Source organism: Amblyraja radiata, chromosome 25 (genome assembly GCF_010909765.2).
Source record: "Amblyraja radiata isolate CabotCenter1 chromosome 25, sAmbRad1.1.pri, whole genome shotgun sequence".
Taxonomy (NCBI): Eukaryota; Metazoa; Chordata; class Chondrichthyes; order Rajiformes; family Rajidae; genus Amblyraja; species Amblyraja radiata.
The window spans coordinates 21,606,937-21,626,891 of record NC_045980.1 but is presented as its reverse complement, the minus strand read 5'-3'; the positions used below and the strand labels follow the sequence as shown (position 1 = coordinate 21,626,891).

The 19,955-nt window shown below is 40.1% G+C and overlaps 1 protein-coding gene across 2 annotated transcripts in view; it reads left to right on the top strand.

Annotated features, from left to right (window-relative positions):
- Positions 1 to 10,492, top strand: part of grk3 (G protein-coupled receptor kinase 3) — a 194,948-nt gene extending 184,456 nt beyond the window's left edge. Inside the window, exons 21-22 of one of the 2 annotated variants that reach the window (XR_004415706.1) lie at positions 796 to 6,007; positions 7,517 to 10,492. Coding sequence is in view for 1 of the 2 variants with exons in the window: in XM_033043388.1 (XP_032899279.1) it covers positions 796 to 957 (162 nt within the window). In the remaining variant the exon portion in view is untranslated. Of the gene's footprint in view, positions 1 to 795 lie in introns of both variants that reach the window. The other variant, XM_033043388.1, reaches the window with a different exon arrangement.
- Positions 10,493 to 19,955: the final 9,463 nt, after the last annotated feature.

The window sequence follows — 19,955 nt, the reverse complement described above, 5'->3', positions numbered from 1 at the left end:
AAGAACAGCTTACATGTGGAATAAATTGATCGTTTACTTTACGGCACTAGATGTGAACCCAGTTCAGACTAATGAGATGAAAGTTTGATGAAGACATGAGCTGATTAGTTGATCTCTATTCAGTTCTAAGAACTCTTTGCCATCCTGATTCAGAGACGCTGCACGGATGGGTGATGCACAGAATATGTTCCCTCTCATTATTGTTGAGAAGGAAATTTACTCTCCATATATATGAAGTAACTTTATTTCATGGAGAATGGAATTAGAATATGTTAAAATGCTTCTTTACTTGACCAAAGCATAATGCTTGTGCTTCAGGCACCTGATACAATATTTACTATGCGTTTTTGTGGTGGATTACTACAGTTAAAATATCCCTGGTCCTTCTGAAGAAAATGTTGCTCAGGGTGGCTAGTCCCTGCAGGTTTCTAGAAATGTTCATTAACAATGTTTATCTGCAAACTTCATCTGAGGACAGGACAAAGCCGGCTAAATACCTCTCATGATTAAATATCTTGCCACAAATTTAGGTAGATGCAAGAAAGCTGTTAGTGATTGTTGTAATTTTCTATATCTTGTGAATGGAGGGATATGGATCACATACAGGCAGACAAGACTAGTTTAATTTCGCATAATTATCGACATGGACATTGTGGGCTTAAGGGCCTGTTCCTGTGTTGGACTATATTCTATGTTCAACAAATACCACCGGGAGGAAGACAGTGGAGAAAGTTAGGAAATGTAACTAAAGATTTAAACTGATGTCCTTGCACTTCCTTTTTGTTGTTTTTCCAGAGTGATCCAGAGTTTATCCAATGGAAGAAAGAATTAACGGAAGCTTTCAATGAAGCTCAGAGGGTGCTGCGGAGAGCCCCTAAGGTGCTGAACAAGTCACGTTCAGCAGTGGTAGAGCTGACCAAACCTCCTCTCAGCCACAGGAACAGCAACGGGCTTTAGTAGAGAGCACTTGTGTGTGAGTGGGGGAAGAGAAACAAGAGACCAGAGGATGGTTTTGTGCAACTACTTCTATATCACCTCGTACGTGGTCCAGCGTGTTGTTATTAGTTAATTATATGATCCCACAAAACAGGGTATATATATATGTATAGATATGTATATCTATATCTATATATATGCATACGTGTATGTATATATGAATGTAAGACTTTCAGAGCAGTTTGGCTGTTTATTTTCTATTGGAAGTATTGATGAACGAGTGTAGCACCTGTTAAATGCAACCACAGTGATCGCCGTGGTTAATGAGCCAACTCCACAGGAAAGGACTGGAGGATGTTGCCAAATAATTTTGGAGAATTTATTTTGTCATGCGTCATTGCGCCCTGGTGGTGTTCTTTGCTTCATATCGGAGGGCCGAAGGAACTTTCACGTACAAAGCAAGTGGCTGACTGGACCCGTGTTTCAGTCACTGATTCACTCAACATTATTTTGCTCCTGGACTCCAACATATCACAAAAGACATGGACACATATCGGTGGCCCATCCGTCAACATGGTTTTCCTGCTATCAAAATGTCAATTGGTGATATCTTCTGTCACCATTGCACTATGTGCCAATCGTCATCTGTCCTGGGTTTATCTCAGTGTTTCAGACTCAGTGTCTTGCCACATATCTCTACCAGCTACTTCTTTTCATATGTACCCAATATTGGGTGATTGTAGACATCAGTTGGAAGATGGATTGTTTTATCTCCATGGTAACCAGGTGCCAATTCATTTCTTGGTTTCTGGAGCAGTTACATTTGATCCTTGTTACACAGACTGTGAAAAACAATGGTGCGTTGGTGCTTAATTCCCTCCACCCTGTCTCATACCCCTGCTGATTGCAATGTTTCTATGAAAGACGAGAAAATGATTGCGACCATACTGGATTACCAGGTTTCCAATGTGTTAATATCGCTATCTCTCAGCAGTTGTTAAGTTTTCATGGCTACTTGGATGTTGCTTTGTGGCCTGTTTTATTGATAGGATTTCACTGGTTGCTAGATATCAATACTGTCACATTTCATTGTCAAGTTTCCATGGATAACGAATTACAGTATATGGCTCAGTGTGTTTTGCGAAGTGTCTATGGTTACAAGATATATAACTATAGTTACTGATTCATGACTCATTGTGCTTCTGTGATGTCAGGTTCCAGCCATAGACTATTCTGCTATTGTTGGCAATTTTCTGTTACTATACTTAATTGGATGCTGATGAACAGATCTAGTTTGTTCCTGGTTTCCCTGAACTTTGATATTGGTCCAGAATTACTGGACTCCATCCGTCATTAATTACTTGTGATAGTCTGAAGGATTTTGAAATCATTGCGTTGATGGGACATTGCCCCAACCTCCAACCTGAATCCTTTACTTCAGTGCAATAAAAATATTTAGGAATTCCTGAATTCTACAGTACTTCTGATCCACATAGCACATGATTTGTTTTGTAAAGTCTTTGCCCCATTCCCACCATGAAGTGCAAAGTGCCAATGGACTTTACAAATTAAGGAAAATTTAAAACAGTGATTTAAGAGAAAGTAAAATATTTATCATAGGTATTTCTGTGCAAGTGTACATAATGTTAAAAAAACTAATATACCAAGAATTTGTGATAACAATGAGAAAATCTGAAAATGGTGATTACATAGCATGAGTTGCTTTATCAACATGTCTTCGGTGAACAGTGACAATGTATTATTACATCTTTATAATTGATCAGTTGCAAGAAGGGTCAGCTATTAATCCGAATTTAGGGAGCAACATCAACGCTGAATTTTATTATTTTATGTTGTATTTTGATTTAGTTACAGTACCACTAAAATGTTTAAACCTCATATTTTGGCTGTAAAAAATACAAAAGTGATGAGTATAGTATTTTCTGGTTATATTTTTGTTTAGGACTACTACATTTAATGTGTACTGAAAAATAATAATAACAAGGACGGATTTGGCTCAAAATGTACCACAGCTATTGCCATAGCCTATTGCTGTAATAGAAGGAGAAACAAAATAGTTTGAAAGTGTCAGGACTGAGAGCTAAACTGATTGAGGTCATAACAATGAGTTCAGTTCCATTTGGAATTACGTCATTGGCTTCTCTTGGATTTGTCAGAAGGGCTGTGTTATATTTGGATGCATTGTTGAACCTAAATAGGGTTTAGGTTGCCTGATACGAGTTAAGCTAATTGTTCGATTGATTCTGAGACCGACAACATGAAAGGAAGTTCTGGAAATATTTTCCGCCCTTCAGAAACGTAATGCCCCATTTAATGGGTTGTTTCTCTTCCTACTATCCTGTTTCCTCTTTTCTACACCCTGCTATATCCCTTGAAAGGAAATTTAAACATGCTTGCTCCATTTCACAGTGCCTCTGGAAATGTTCGTACCCAATTATTCAGACAGGTAATTAATTAATTTTCTCAGTATGAAAATACCGTAAGACTTTTTATGTAATATCATGTTTGAACCTCATAAAGAAGATATTGGTGCAAATAATTTGTTTCTTAAAGAGAGATACACACTGGGTCTCCTTACGAGAAAGTACAGTACTATATGTAAATACAAAATTATGTTCGCTGATTCAAGCTATTATTGTTCCCGCATTTTATTTTGTTGCAGAAGCTATAAATAATAATGCACTTAGTTTTATTTTAGCTTCAAAAATTATTTATGTATTCTGGATATTGACCGTTATCAGAGGATGTGGGATTGATGCAGGAAAGTGATGTTGAATTAAAGAAAGATCAAACATGTGGAGTGTGTGAAAATGTCCAATCTTCCCTGTCTATCTACCTTCCTCTGGGCGCTCCCCAAGGAATGCGTAGCAAACGTCAAAAATATATCCCACTGCTTTTCACATTGCACAGCATGGTTCCTCGAGCGCATAAACCGAGCTCATTAAATTAGTTAGCAATGTATAGCAACCATCTGTAATCTTTGATACAGAGAGCTGATTGTGACTCGTTAACATCATGACTCCTGGTTGATTCAATGATACCTCATTGAAATTTATTTGAAAGGAAACCCTTCTCTGCATTGCCTCCAGTGCAAATGCATTCCTGCATCAATATAGAGATCATGCTGTACACAGTGCCACTGGTGTGGTCTCACAAGTGCCCTATAAAATAGTATCTATACTTCCTTACTTTTGTACCCATACGACGTGCAGTAAGCAATTGAAATTCTATTAATTTTATTTATATCCTGTATCCACACACTTTTTGTTTCTGTCACATAACCATTGTACTGTGACATTTTGTAGTCGCCATTTTAAAAAAAGGTATTGAATTTTAATTTTTTCCTTCCAAAGTGTGTAACTTAACATTTTCCCACTTAAAACTCCATCTGCTGAATTGTTGCCTCATCACAACCTATCGAGATCCCTATGTGGGATCTTCACAATGTGGATTAACTCATCAATCTTTGTATCATCGCCAAATTTAGCTGATTTCTGTTCAGATTTGTAGTTTTATTGTGTTATCACAATCAGTCATAGAGTCATACAGCACGGGAAAGTCCATTCAGCACAACTCGTCCATGCCGACCAAGTGCCCATCTATGCTGGTCATATTTGGCCATCTTTGGCCCATATTTCTCTAACCCTTTCCTATTCAAATATCTTTTTTTGATCCAAATATCTTTAAAATGTTGTATTGGACCTGGCTCAACCATTTTCTAGGTATTTCGTTCTATTTGTGTACCACACTCTGTGTAAAGTTGCCCTTCACATCCCTTTTAAATCTTACCACTCTTAACTTAAATCTACGTTCTCTAGTTTTTGATTCTCCCCTCCTTCGGAAAATAACTTTGTGCATTCACCTTAACTATGCCCTTCATGATTTTGTATGCCTCTATAAGGTTACCCTTGGTCTCCTATGCTTCAAGGAATAAAGACATAGCCTGCTCAATCTCTCCCTGTCACTCAGGCAGGGTAACTAAAACTGAACACAACACTGAACAAGTGTGGCCTTACCAGTGTTGTCCAACATAACATCCCAACTCCCATACTCAATCCCTTAGATAATGAAGGCCAGCATACCAAACGTCCTCTTCACAATGATGCCTACTTGTCACACCACTTTCAGAGAATTGTATTTGCACTCCTGGATTCCTCTGCTCTATGATACAGCCTTACCATTCACTATGAAAGTTCTACCCTGATTAGTCTTCCCAAAATGCGACACCGCGTATTTATATGAATTGAACGGGTTTCACCATTCCTCAACCACTTGCCCGGCAAATCTAGATCCCGCTGTAAATTTTGACCACTATCTACGATACCACGTATTTTACTGTCATCTGCAAACTCGCTAATCATGCCTTATGTGCTCTTATCCAAATTATTTATACAAAATGATGAACAACAGTGGACCCAGCACAGGTAGCTTAGGTGAAGTGTAGAGATGCAACTACTGGAGTACCGCATCTTATGATGAAGGATATGGCTGCAGAATCCTCCAATTTCTCAGGCAATTAATTTTTTTGTCGCATTTGCTCCAAGAGATGTACTGTAATCATTTATGATAAAGGAGACCACCATATCTCCTTCACATTCTAACTTCAATTCCAGGTTTGGAAACCTGCTTGTTTAGGAGAGGCCCTTCTGGTAAAATTGAGCCAGCAAAGGAGCAGGATGAGATGCCCGTCTGCCTTAGAAACCCTAAAGTAGGAGATTCCCCCCCATTGAGTACCAAAGAATCTATACCCTCCATTTTCTAGAAAGAAAGCCACATTATCTTCACAACCAATTGTTTTAACATACACACTCGCCTCTGGTGATCTATTTGGTAGTGTATGGCAAGATACTGAAGTCATGAAGCTCAGAGCACCAGCAGCGTAGACCATGCTGTGCTTGCAGTCACTCTACTGCTGGGAAAGCCATAAGTTTAAATAAGTTTAAAACCATGGCTTAGGGTGAAGAATAACAAATAAAGAGAAAATTGTAAATGCTGGAAATTCGAAGCAGAAACTGAAAATGCTGAACAGAATTACTGAACAGTTTAGCCAGTGCATGCAAAGGGAGTTAGTTATATTGTTACCATCTATAGATATATCTTTACCATCAGTCCCAGGATGGTATTAATGCTAGAGAGAACTGGATGGAATATGTAGTGAATGATAGCTAATGTTTGGATTGCACCAATTATAAATGTATAAAGACAATTATATCAGGTAAAATGTTTATTGATTTATGATTAGTCTTGAGGTTCTGACATGCTAATAATCCCACCAGCCACCATGCAGATTGTTCCAATTTCTCTACATCCTGAGGATGACACTCAGTTTCGAACAATCATTCAAGTTTCAAAACTACTCACCCTTATTTCCATTCAGTGATAAAGTATGTATGAATCTGAATAAATTAAGAGTTTGTGATAATTGAATCTAAATACTTCATGTACATCAAAGTTTAGCTATTCCATGTGTTCATTTCATTTGGTTGTTCTTGCATCCTCACAGTGATGTATACCCTCAACTAGTGACATTCCTATTGCTGATGAGGTAAATCCAGTGGAATTATTTCATAAACATGCAAGGCACTGTGGGATTTAGTTGGAGGAAAAAAAAGAAGCTGATTTAACTAAATGATCCCTCCTGCAACGTGTACAAACTCTGTACCAAGTTTTGTTCTTTAAAAATGCCAAAAGCTAGTCTGGAATAATTCTCATTCATTGGCACAACACATGTAAACTAATTCCAAACAAGTGAGCCATGTGATTTACACCTCTGAACAAGTGTGATCCCATCTCTATGAAATACTCCTAACACTCCCTGCTTCTGCCATGCACAACCATCTCTTCACCCTGGAGGCAGACAGTACGACGGTGTCACTAATGGGGTGATAATGCTGAGAAGTTAAACTAAGCACCAATTCCAGGGGTGAGGACAGATTCTTTAGTGAAAATTACATTTTAATTGTGTTCTTTGTGAAGTTCAAATTGTCGGGCAGTAGCAATGAATCAATGCTTTATGGCTTCAGCTTGTGGTAAATTTTGTGCCTTTTGAGTCTTTGCACAATGAATAAATTGATTCATTCAAAATTTTGTAATTATTAGTTCTGCAAGATTTATTTCAACTTTAAAATCGTATTTTTGCACCAGTTTTCAGGGATGTGAAAGAAGCTGCTTTGCATTAATGATGCTGTCTAAATCGGGTTAATTCCTGTACTTTTTACTGCTGAAGAAATGCTTTAAGGATGTACTAGGAGTTGCAGCATTTCTAGTGGTGGCCCACGTGGTTTAAAAGTCAGGTGTTTCATCTCTATTGCTGAACCCAAGGTTCAAACATGAAGCTCCATGAAGCAAGGATGAAGCTGGGGGTGGTGGTTGGGAAGAGGGACTATTTCAGGCAGGGACGATTATCAGCCATCATGCTTGACCTGGTTTTATCATGAATCTAATATTATTTAAGAAATGTGTTTTGCATAATTTACGAGCATGCCGAAGCTCGATCCTGGCGATCTGGCTCTGCTCCTCTTTATGCCCATGACAATCATCAACCTGCAGCACACTGGAGACCCTCAGAAAGGGGCTCCGGACTAGTTGGGCTCAGGGATGTGCACACTCTATTGTTTATCATGGAAACTTTTAATTCGAATGCAGATACATTTCCACATTAAAAGTGGCTGGTTGTAATCAAGATTGTTTAATTTAAGACAAATGAGAGGAAGATAACTTGATAATGTTTTACTTGGGGCATAATTAAAAGTAAGTAAGTAAAAGCTGATGAAGCTTGCACAGTCTCAAGATTGTTCATCACCTAACCCTTTGCTGTTTTTTTTTTTTTGGGTCAATTGTATTGAAAAAAGGTGCAGAGCACCAGGGCTGGAATGATCCAGGGATAGGCTTGTCTCCAGGTGTGTTCAGTCGGACACGTGCGTCACAGTGTACGCTGGTACAAGCCCACATTAGCCCCCACGAAGATATGCTGCATCTTTAACTTCTATACTGTGCTTGAACTTAAAAAAAAAAGGAAAAAAAAAGTTTTTTAAGCTTTTGTCTATTGACTGAATCTTGTTGTTATTATATCAGATGATGTATATAGTCTGGGGAAAAAAAGAAGCATCTTATTTGCAGAATGTCTGACCTCCTCCCTCCCTTTCTTCCCCATTCATTGACCCTCTGGTCTTCAATCTGCATTTTTTCAAACAGTGTCTACCCTGTTGTGTAATGGATTCAGCTGTAATTTTTTTGGTGGCATGAACGTGGATGAACTATCTTCAGTGTAAAATTCAGAATCGGTGGGGGAGAAGGGACAAGAAAGACATGTTATGTTATTTATTTGTGAAACTGTCTGTTTGACATCATTGTGACATTCTGACATTCCAAACTGAACTCTTGTCTGAATTATTACGGTGCATGTGGTCGTATTTTATTGCTTATATGATTCTTTGAATCTCCTTCTTGTGTTTTATTATGAATTGAAGTGTGAAGATTCAAACATTCTCTCCTCTGGTGGATCACTTAGTAATGCCAGCATGTAACTGAGCCATCCCGAGGAACAGGAGAAGACATTTAAGGCCCTCAACTTTGTTGTGTGTTCTGTCATTCAGTGAGACCTGAATTAATCCAACAACTTTGGGTCTGAATGCCATTAGCCAGCAAAATCTAACATTGTTTAACATCTGATGCTCTCTTTAAGGGTTCTACACTACCATCACCCTTTCCATTAAGTGGCATTCCCTGTCTTCTGAATGGAGAACAATGTTCAATTTCCTGCCTCTGGGAAAATGATTTGATCAAAGCCATTTTGGCAGCTGAGTCTTTGAGTGGCTTGTGAAAAAAAATTAAACATTAACCCATTTAAGTGCTTTCCAATGAATGCCCTCTGAAAAGTAGATATGTGGGTATTATAATGAATTGGTTCTGAGTGTGTTTCCTCCTGTTCCGGATATAAGAGTGGCCACTTATCTAACATAGTTGTGGGTTATTAACCGCCAATAGAAGTGTACCCCAGGATTTTTTCAAGGGGAGAGGAGAGAAAAGTGAAAGAAAGGATTTTGTATACTTCCGATGTGAAATGTGGCATTTATCATAACGATGCCTGAATCTTCCTAGCTGTCTAGACCAAGTTGGTTTTATAAAGGTAGTACTGACGAGATATTAATTTATAAAGCACCTTATCACATCAAAATATCTCAAAGCACTTTACCAAATTGATTACTGTTGGAGCATAATGACTCATTGGAATACCATTGTGGTTTTGTGTACTGAGAAGAATATTCAGTTTGCATAAGCAAGGGTGAAAAAACAATATTAAAGTGTTAGTCTGCCTGCAATTCTTCAACTTGGTCCATGCCTCTCTTATGCCACTTACTAATTTAGGCAGCAACAATCCTGCCTAAAATGATAACCAGGTCTCATTTGAACAAAGGTAAGCTTGTCTAATTGGTATAGTGAACACTGCTCTCCCTCAGTTAAATGCAAGTGTTATTACATGTGAACTCCTGCCACAAACTAAGTGCTGGAAACTGTGCTAAAACCGTTAGCCCACTTGTTGGTTGAAACTCATTCAAGATTTTTGGTTTGAAAATTTACACACTGCACCATTCATCACACAACTTGTTTGTTTCATTTTTCAACAGAATAGTCTGGACATCCGTTTTCACTGACCATATTAGCACAAATGCCACATCTTAGTTTCCATTTTGCTGCATACTTCAATGAATCATTTCATATTTTTTACCACTAATGTAATAGTTCTTGCAAAGAGAGGGGAGATGCTTATTGTTAGCAGGATTTTTATTTCCAATTAAAAATAAGTACACAAGCTAGTGAATGCAATGGTCATAGTTTACTCTGAACATATCAGTGTGTGCTCTATATAGGGGCCCATCACATCACAACACAAGGCTGGACTTGTACTTGCTTAACATGGTAATTTCTGTATGTTATATCCCTTAACTTTGGGATTCATAAGTGCAGGTCAGTAGTTTCATAATAAATTAAAACAGACAGCTTCACCATCAATGTATACAATTTTTAATTGCTTAACAGTATTTCTCAGAACTTGCTGTTTGATAAGGAAACTTAATCTACCAACGACAGAAAAGTTCAGACCAATAACTAATTTTGTAGCTCATTCTAATCAGATACAGCCCTTCCCAATTGTACAAACATGGCCAAGTAATGTACCTCTCAAATCAGTGAACCCACAACCTCAGAAGCTGGCACCATTAACGCTTATCAAAGGTTACAGGTCAGACTCAAGAATAGGTGCTGAAGGAGCTACAAACATTTCACAACAGGAGAGTGTCTGGCTCATCGTTGCTGCATAGATGTTACAGCTCCATATCAGCTGATTTCACATTAACAACCGTGTGGAGCATTATTGTTGTGTGCACTAAATCACTCATCTGGATGGTGAGTATCATTGAAACCTCCACTTGAGTACAACAGTCTACTTTGACAGTCCAAGGAAGGCGCTGCTTTTTCAGATGAGTCATTAACTGGTTGTCTAAATAAAACGTGGTTTTAACCAATTTCAGTCAAATGGCTATCTGTCCATTTTCATTTTTTTGTTTGTGAGAGCATTTTCCTTTGGAATTGGCTGCAGCACTTCCTACTTTGCAACAAAGCACTTCAAAAAGCACATCATTGGTTGTAAAGAGTTTTGGAGCATCCTGAGTGGTCCTCTCGCATGTTTGGCCTTGGATGACATTTTTTTATGGTAAAATTCCTAGTGGACAGTTTTACCTGGAGTTAGGAACATGCGCAGGGCAGGAACGAGCAATTGTGCCAACAAGGATCTGTCGCTACAACCTACCAGCAAGACTGACAGAGGTGCAAGGGCTGGAAGCAAATCCTTTTCCCTGTCCGTCCTGCTCCCAGTGTGCCTTTTTAATAATTTTAATTCCGTTTTATTTCTCATATATAGGTTAACACAGGGTCAATGGTACAATGAAATGTGTTTGACACATGCCTTCTGTGACCAGTTATCTTATGTCTCTTGTAGCCTTAAGTGGAATTCTCGGGAGCCTGAAAAATCACTGAATCAGTCCCTTGAAGTAACAAGATGGCGCAGAGATGAGGTGGGATAGTGAAAAAATTAGCAGAAGCCCCTGAAATGTAAAAGGAGTGTAGAAATGGAGTAGAGTCTCTTGATATCACTCAATAAGACATCCTTCAGAGATGAACTTTGGGGCCCCGTACATTTTAAAATACCTGCACACATCATCACTCATCAAACAATTTTAAGAGGTTCTGCAGCTCTGATGTTAGATTATTCAGGCTTTGGGTTTCTCACCCTCACTTGGAGTTGATTGAGAATTGTTATGTGGAGGGTGCATGTCCAATTAACTTTCCATTCTATTTCTTCATTTCCAATAATGGATATCAGGCAAACAAGTCAAGTCATGTGTCCCATATAGAACAATGAAATTCTTGCTTGCTGCAACACAACAGAATATAGTAAGTATAAATACGGAACAGTTCCGTGTGTCTATATAGCAGTCCATATATATATATATACACATAAATAAACAGATAAAGTGCAATAGGCTGTTATAGTTCTGAGTTTGTTTGATGGTGAGTTTAATAGCCTGATGGCGGTGGGGAAGAAGCTGTTCATGAACCTGGATGTACCAGATTTCAGGCTCCTGTACCTTCTACCTGATGGCAGCGGAGAGATGAATGTGTGGCCAGGATGGTGTGGGTCCTTGATGATGCTAGCAGCCTTTTTGAGGCAGCAACTGCGATGTATCCCTTCGATGGTGGGTAGGTCAGAGCCGATGGTGGACTGGGCAGTGGTCACAACTTTCTGCAATCTTTTCCGCTCCTGGACGCTCGAGTTGCCGAACCAAGCCACGATGCAACCAGTCAGCATGCTCTTTACTGTCCACCTGTAGAAGTTCGAGAGAGTCCTCTTTGACATATGGACTCTCCGTAATCTTCTCAGGAAGTAGAGGCGCTGATGTGCTTTCTTTATAATTGCATCGGTGTGCTATGACTGCAAATGTTGAACAATGGAGCCCAGATTAAATGAAAATAAAGTCACCTGCCATCTTCTGCCAAGAAGTGAGTTTAGGTAATATCCAATGGCCATGGATTCAGAACACAAAATTGAGGCATTTTAGCAATAAATTAAAGAGCAGGGAGACTCCAAGTATTACTGATTTGCAAATAAACGTACAACTGTGGAGGGTACAGCTTTTAAATGATGATATAGTCCATTACTATATAAAATGGAAAAAAAGTGTCACAATTAAATCAGCAATGGTTAGCTGATGTCCTGAAACCTCATTGATAAATTTGGATGTGGTGTGATGGAATCTGAAGGAACCAGTGACACCTTATGAGAACCCTTTGCCCTTGTACAAACATGATAAGCAACCTTCATATTCAAGTAATGTGGCCATCCAAGGCATGGTTTAATATTTTGTTGACTAAACTTGGGCAGCATTCCTTGGACAAGTGTCAATGTAGACCAGTTCATGAATTACAACCTCTTTACTTAAGATAAGTTTTCCAAAACAATCTAAAGGCCAATAGGAGAAGGATCCATCTGGTTTGCATCTTGTTTAAGAATGATTGATATTAACAATTATGAATGATTTGTTACTTTATACCAAGAAGATAGCTTTAGGCCAAACCTGGTTTCAAAACTAAATTAAACAAAAATAAAAACAAGGATTGAAAAATAATATATCATTTATTGCAAAGCAGTACATCAGGAAAGTTGCCTGTCAATACTCCACATTGTTACCCCATTCTCAGAGTACAGCTGCATGTACTGCTTCACTGTGAAATGGGGAAATTGCAATTATTTGGTTTTCTCGTAGTTTGAAAAATTGCAGATAGTAATTTTTCATTGAATTGTGTGTTTCCTTATCATTTTTTTCAATGCCTCTCCTCTCCATGTATCTTCCAATCTGTTCTGTTTCACTCTGGTGTTCGAGATTGCTGCAATCACTGCTGTACATGTTCAATATCTGATGTCCATACTTTGAAGGTGCTCCATCTGCACAATTCCTTGAACACACAATCTTCACGAGAAAGGAAAAAAAAACGTACTGTATTATAGCACTTCACTGATAACTGCAGGACATATTACACTTCACTCGTAAGAAGTAAACAAAGTGTACGCTCTTATAACATCAGAAATGTCACATTAATTTATACAGGCAGAGAATGTATAACCAACAAAATGAAAGATGGGTAATGTTGCTGGGATAAATATTAGCTGGACAATGAGAGAACTTCCTTGCTCGTCTTCAATAATGTCTTGAAATATTTTACGGCGATGGAAGAGGCGAGATAGATTGTTGGTTGAAAGTTTAAATTAAAAGATAACATTTCCAACGTTCAGCATTCCCTCAACAACTAAACTGAGGTCAGCCTTGGCTTTACGTTTGAAATAGCATTGAACAAATACCCTCTGATTCAAAGATGAGAGAAGCACTAACTTAGCCACAGCTAACACTGAATATCACGAGCTCTTCTCAAAGCTCCAGGTGATTTCATTACCTCCCCTAATCTCAATGTTGGCTAATATTGTTGAGCATTCACTTTGGCTACCATCTACTTTTAAAAATTTAATAATTGACAGATCTACGCTCAGCTCTTCAACCATACAGTTAACGTCGCTTTCCCATCCTCCTGTTCCCATGCCGCATCATCACCAATCTCGTGCTGATTTCCTGCATCAATCAGTTGAATAACTTTTGATTTCCATCTCGACTAAAGGGCCTGTCCCATTTACACGACCTTTACAGGCGACCGCCGGCACCCGTGATAGGTAGCCGAAATTTTAAACATGTTGAAAATTCAGCGGCGACCAGAAAGACGCTACGACTCTTTGGAGACCTCTCACGACCATACAGGCGACCCCTGGCAACATGTCACGGGTGATCTCTCATGACCATAGGAGACCTTTCACGACCATACAGCCTGTATGGTTGTGAGAGAGGTCCTATGGTCATGAGAGGTCTCCAAAGAGTCGTAGCGTCTTGAATTTGAATTTGAATCCTTTATTTGTCATTCAGACCTTTCGGTCTGAACGAAATGTCGTTGCCTGCAGCCATACATGTAATAATAACAACACACAATAAACACAAATTAACATCCATCACAGTGAGTTCACCAAGCACCTCCTCACTGTGATGGAGGCAAAAGTCTTAGAGTTACTGTCTCTTCCCTCCTCTTCTCCCTCTGCGCTGAGGCGATACCCCACCGGGCGATGGTAAGTCAGTCCCGCGGTTCAAGCTCCGCGGCCCGGGGGTGGTCGAAGCTGCCGCCCTCCAGTCCAGCGGACGCAGCTGTTGCCACGGGAGCTCCGGAAAACAGGCACCAGCCTGTGCCCTGCGAGCTCCCGACTGTCATCCACTGGCCCGCGGCCAAGCCCCGGATTCAGGTCGCTGCCGCCAGAACGCCGCCTCAGCCACCGGAGCACCGTCTCCGCCCCGCACCGGGCCGTCCACACGGCAGCGTCTCAGCCCCACACCGGGCTGCCCCCACGGGAGCACCTTCCAGCCGGGAGCCGGTCCGCCCACACTGGAGCACCTTCCAGCCGGGACCCAGGCCGCCCTCACGGGAGCGCCTTCCAGCCGGTACCCGCGCCGCCCGCACGGGAGTGTCTCAGCCCCGCGCCGTCCGCCCTCGCCGGAGCGCCGAGTCGTGCCGCTGCCCGAACGTCGCCGCAGCTCGAAGACGGCAAGCCTCGCTGGCTCTACCTGCGGATCCTCGAGGTTGGTCGCAGGTTGGAGGCCGCCAGCTCCGCCATTAGGCCTCAGCTCAGGCGGGGGAAGAGAAGGGGGATACAACAAAAAAGTTGCATTCCCCCGAAGGGAGAGACAGAAAGCCCTGTTTCACCCCCCCCCCCCCCCACACACACATAACACCACCTAATAACCAAAAATTTAACTGAACTAGACAAAAAAAACAACACAAAAATGTAAAAACAGACAGACTGCAGGCGAGCCGCAGCCGTTTCACTGCGCCGCCACTTTCCGTCTTTCTGGTCGCTGCTAAATTTTCAACATGTAGAAAATTTCGGCGACCTATCACGGGTGCCGGCAGTCGCCTGTAAAGGTCGCGTAAGTGGGACAGGCCCTTAAGACTCTACAAGTCCTTGTGTGATTCAACTTTGGTTCACTCTTTCCTTGACAGAAAAACCTGGATTTTCACTTTCTTCTCAGCTATCTGACCATCAAATGCACCTTCAAAACCATTGTGATTCCATTCCTTGCTACCTCATGTTTAATTTATATTATCCTTTTCTCACGTACAAGCAGAACATTACAGTACTCAAAGGTTTTATCAATTGCAGAACTATAAGTAGTTATTTAAATCCACCCACTCACTGACAAAGTTTATAAAAACTGATGAGCTGTAATGCATATATGAAATCTAACACAGCTTTACTTTTTCAATACTGTCTTTTATTCTAGCTCAGCTGGTTTGATACAATACATTGCTGTTATGTATTGTCTTTCCACTGCCTGGTTAGCAGGCAACGAAAGCTGTACCTTGGTACATGTGACAATAAACTAAACTAAACTTATTTTAAAGCTTACTATTGTTCATCATCACAAGGCTAAAGACACCCGGTTCTGATTTCAAGGGAAACAATCCATACCAACCCTCATCCACCACCTTCCTAATTGATTGGGTGATGAATCCTAATATGTGTATTCACATTATCGCATTTATCCGAATTGAGCTTTGACTGGGTACCTGGTCTGTCATTATACAATCCACGTAATTGTCCAAAATAACATCACCTTCCTGCTTCATCACAGGATGATAGAAGCTGTTCTTCGTGCCTTTCTGATTTACCAGTCTAAACTCTCCATGTACTGACTGCTACCTCCAACGCTCCATCCTCTGTTATCTACAAATTTTACATAATTCTTTTGTCACAATCCTACCCTGCAACAAATTTTATTTACCTAAACTTGACTCCAAATACCTCAACCCAATGATTTCTTAATCCTTGTATTCATATCCCAGTTTCTCCCTGGTTATTTTTCACTCTACCTCGTGTTCAAACTGCCCAACTTTCTGGACCGAATTACTGGGTGTCTTACATATTATTAATAGATGATGTTCAGAAAAATTGGCTTCAGTCCACAGTTCCCCTCATTCTGCCAATCCATGAGTTTTCACAACTATTCCTGACCAAAGCATTTACACATCTTCTCACTTATAATTTCATCCACTTTCACTAACTGTTTCCCTTTCACTATTTACAATAATAAAGGATGTATATGAGCAGCAATTATCCTGAATCTAAGGATGGGTCCCGACCACGACATGGTACCTTTCCATTCCCTCCACGAATGCTGCCTGACCCGTTGAGTTGCTCCAGCACTTTGCTTTGTTGCTCAAGGATCAAATTTCCGCAGTCTTGTCGTAATGTATCCCTGTCCACTCTGCAGGAATTCTGAGATGCAGAGGTATCATTTGCGAAGGCAGAGTCCCAATGAATCATCCGGAGATTATAACAAGTTTCAAACATCACTACAAGATATCGTTGGGAATGAAGAGAAACAGGAGCACTTGCATTTTGTTTTCTGAAGCCATATTCGCTGCTTTGGAAATTTTCATCTTAGAAACGATGGAATAAGAACATATTTTAGCTCCTGAAGTTCTCACATTCCACACGGCAATTATTTAACACAAAAGGTACTTTGTGCCTAAATGATAAAACTGGTATAGTTTTCAACTGAATTTCATACATATCTAAATAATACTATATTACGAAGCAAAATGCAAATACATTTAACATTTTAAAGGCCGTGGTTTCAAAAAATTGTTTCCATATCAATTGATTGAGATAGAACTCTTGCAGGCAGAGACACTCTGCATTACGCTAATGAAAGGTTTATTAAAAATATCAAACAATCTGATTTAAGGTTATTATTTTGGATACAGGAAGCTTAAAGATGTATGTAAATCGAGCGTTGTTTTGCAAATTATCTGCTAAATAATTGCTTCTGTGTAATTAAATATGGTGTAAATAAATTTGATCATTAGTTTTAGCCTGAATATTTGGTCTTGCAGTGTGGTGTTTTATACCATTTTGGAGAATGCAGGAGTAAACTGATGGTTATTTCTAATCTGAGCATTTCAATATATCAGAAGTGATTAATCAATAGTACCCACTCCATTACATTGTAGATTTGGGGAAAAGAGGCAATTTTAATAATGTTTTGATGACTTCCTAAAGTACTTTTCTAAAGTAATCTATGGTCTGCAGTGCAGTCGATGTCTTGATATAGGAAAATCCGTGGAGTAAAATTCAGCGGAGTGACCAGAATGAAGGTAGCAGAGATCTCGGGGGAAGGCAACGGCAGCACGTGGAGCATTCCTGTTGCACGTGGCTCCATACTTACAAAACCTAGAGGCAGACACTGGGCATTGATCTACAAGGTAGTTTTTTATTTATGACTGCAGTCAGAATCAGCTGTTTCATGGTAAATTTTACATTAAATTATGTCATTAATTCTGATTCTCCATAAATGCAGTCAGATCTGCAAAGTATTTCTAGCATTATCTGTTCTACTTTAGATTTCTGGCATTTTAAGTACTTTGCTTTTTAATTACATATTGAGGCTGTGTCTCAGATTAAACAGCCTCAATAAGTCTCAAAATGTTGCAGTTCTGATGTTTTTAAAAATTTTATGACCATTAATAATTTCATTATATTTTACCTCTGCTCTCAAATTACAATATTGGCGTAATTGAAAAAGCTCAATAAAGTGAGGAAAGGCGACTCCAATAATCATTCAGCCCTTCACTTACAAACAGAAAAGACTAATGATTATTTCATGCATGGAATGAAAATACTTGAGGCTTTTATCGATGTGGCATATAGTGCAGTTCCAGCATGTTTCTTCCCATTATGTTGAAGGCTTTGTGACCTTTTTTGTCCCTGTGAAATTGAGAAATCGCATCTTTATGCCTTCCAATTTGAAGAAACATTGCTTAAGGTTTGGTCTCAGACAATTCACTTTTTCCTTTGTTCTCAAAAGTACTTAATATCTGCTTTACCACCTGTGCTGATTTAGTGCTGTCCCAATAAGGTCAACGTTCTAATTAGAGACAGAGATAACAGGTTATGAAACTGTTTGAGGGTTGAGACATCAGTACTTTCATTTAATATTGTCACGTGTACCAAGGTACAGTCAAAAGCTTTTGACAGCTTTGTTTTTGAAAACTATACATGAATACAATCAAGCCATCCAGATAAAGGATAAAAGCACCGTAGAGGAAATTGACAGGAAAATTAAAGGAAAAACGACTTGGCGGTTCGCTTCAAGAGGCTTTATTGCATGATATCGGAGAGATGGCGGCAGTTAACTGTTCACCAGTTCCGTCTTTGCAGCAGAATTAGCCGACAGTTATACAGTGCAGTAAACAACTATTTTGTTAGCTACAACTATGCGAAAATATACTTCGTCCTTGGCTACATGTTTTCCTGTTATTATTATCTACTACATGGATATTAATTATTTTGTTAGTCATAGTATACTTTTTCTTTATGTTAATCTTATTCAACAACAGATGGTTAATACAAGTCAAACATAATACAAGGGCATCTTTACATCTTTCTATCTCATATTTCAAGCAGACCATCAAGCAACTTGTTTTGCCAAATTCCCATGATCTTCTGCACCTGGTCAACGAAATGCCAATTGCCACGTCCGCACACCCTTTTGTTACCTTATTTAATTCCGATCAAAATTAAGTAAATGAAGATTTAAATGTTTTCTTCTACAAGCACAGATAAAGAATAAAAGCCACAACTTTTAGTGCAACGATATAACATTAAAGTCTGATAAAAGGTAGTTCAGAAGTCTCCAAAGAGATAGATGGGAGGTCAGGACTACACTTTAGCTGATGGGAGGACCGTTCAGTTGCCTGGGAAGAAACTGTTCCTGAATCTGGAGGTGTGCATTTTCAAACTTCTGTATTTCCTGCTTGATGGGAGAGGGGAGAAGAGGGAGTGACCGAGGTGAGATTAGTCCCAGTGTGAAGTGTAGATGGAGCAAGGGAAGAGAGGCTGGTTAGTATGATGATCTGGGCTACGTCCACACCTCTGCAATTTGTTGCAGTCTTGGATGGAGCTGTTACTAAACCAGGCTGTGATGCATCTCAATAAGATTCTTTGACACATCTGTAGAAGATGATTAAGTTTGTTGGGGACATGCCAAACTTCCAAAGCCTTCTAAGGAAGTAGAGGCATTGTTGTGCTTTCTTGGCCATTGCTTCGAATGTGGCTAGTCCAGGACAAATTGCTAGCAGTATTTATTCCTAGGAACTTATAGCCTTCGACCATCTCTATCTTGCCGCCATCAATGCATACTGGGGTGTTTGTACTGCTTTGCTTCCTGAAGTCAACCACCATCACTATCTCCTGTGTCTTGCTGACAGTGAGGGAGAGGTTGTCTCATGTTACATGGTTCTGAATCTCCATCCTGTACTCCGTCTTGTCATTATTCGATAGTCAATAGTCAAATTTATTCGTCACATACACAATGAAATGCAGTGAAATGAACTTGCCAGCAGTGGTACAATAAAAAAGAACACACAATACACAATAGAAATTTAACACAAAACATCCACCACAGCATTCATCACTGTGGTGTTCAGTCAGTCCTCCATTTTTCCCCATGGTCGGGACCACAAACCTCCGCAGTCGCCGCTACAGGCGGCCAGATATACAGGCCCTCTCGTCTGGAAGGTAAGTTCCGAACCGGTGCTTCCCTACCGGAGACCGCGGCTTCAAGATGATGTAGGCCGCAGGCCAGCGGTCAAAGATCTAAGTCCCCGCAGCTAGAAGCACCACAGACCGTGGCTTCAAGATGTTGTAGGCCGCGGGCCGGCGGTCGGAGCTCTTCTCCTCCGGGGTCCCCAACGAGGGATCCCAGTTTCCGCAGACCGCAGCTTCAGGATGTAACAGTCGGCGGGCCAGCGATTGGAGCACTCCATTCTGCGACCCCCGGCGAGGGCTC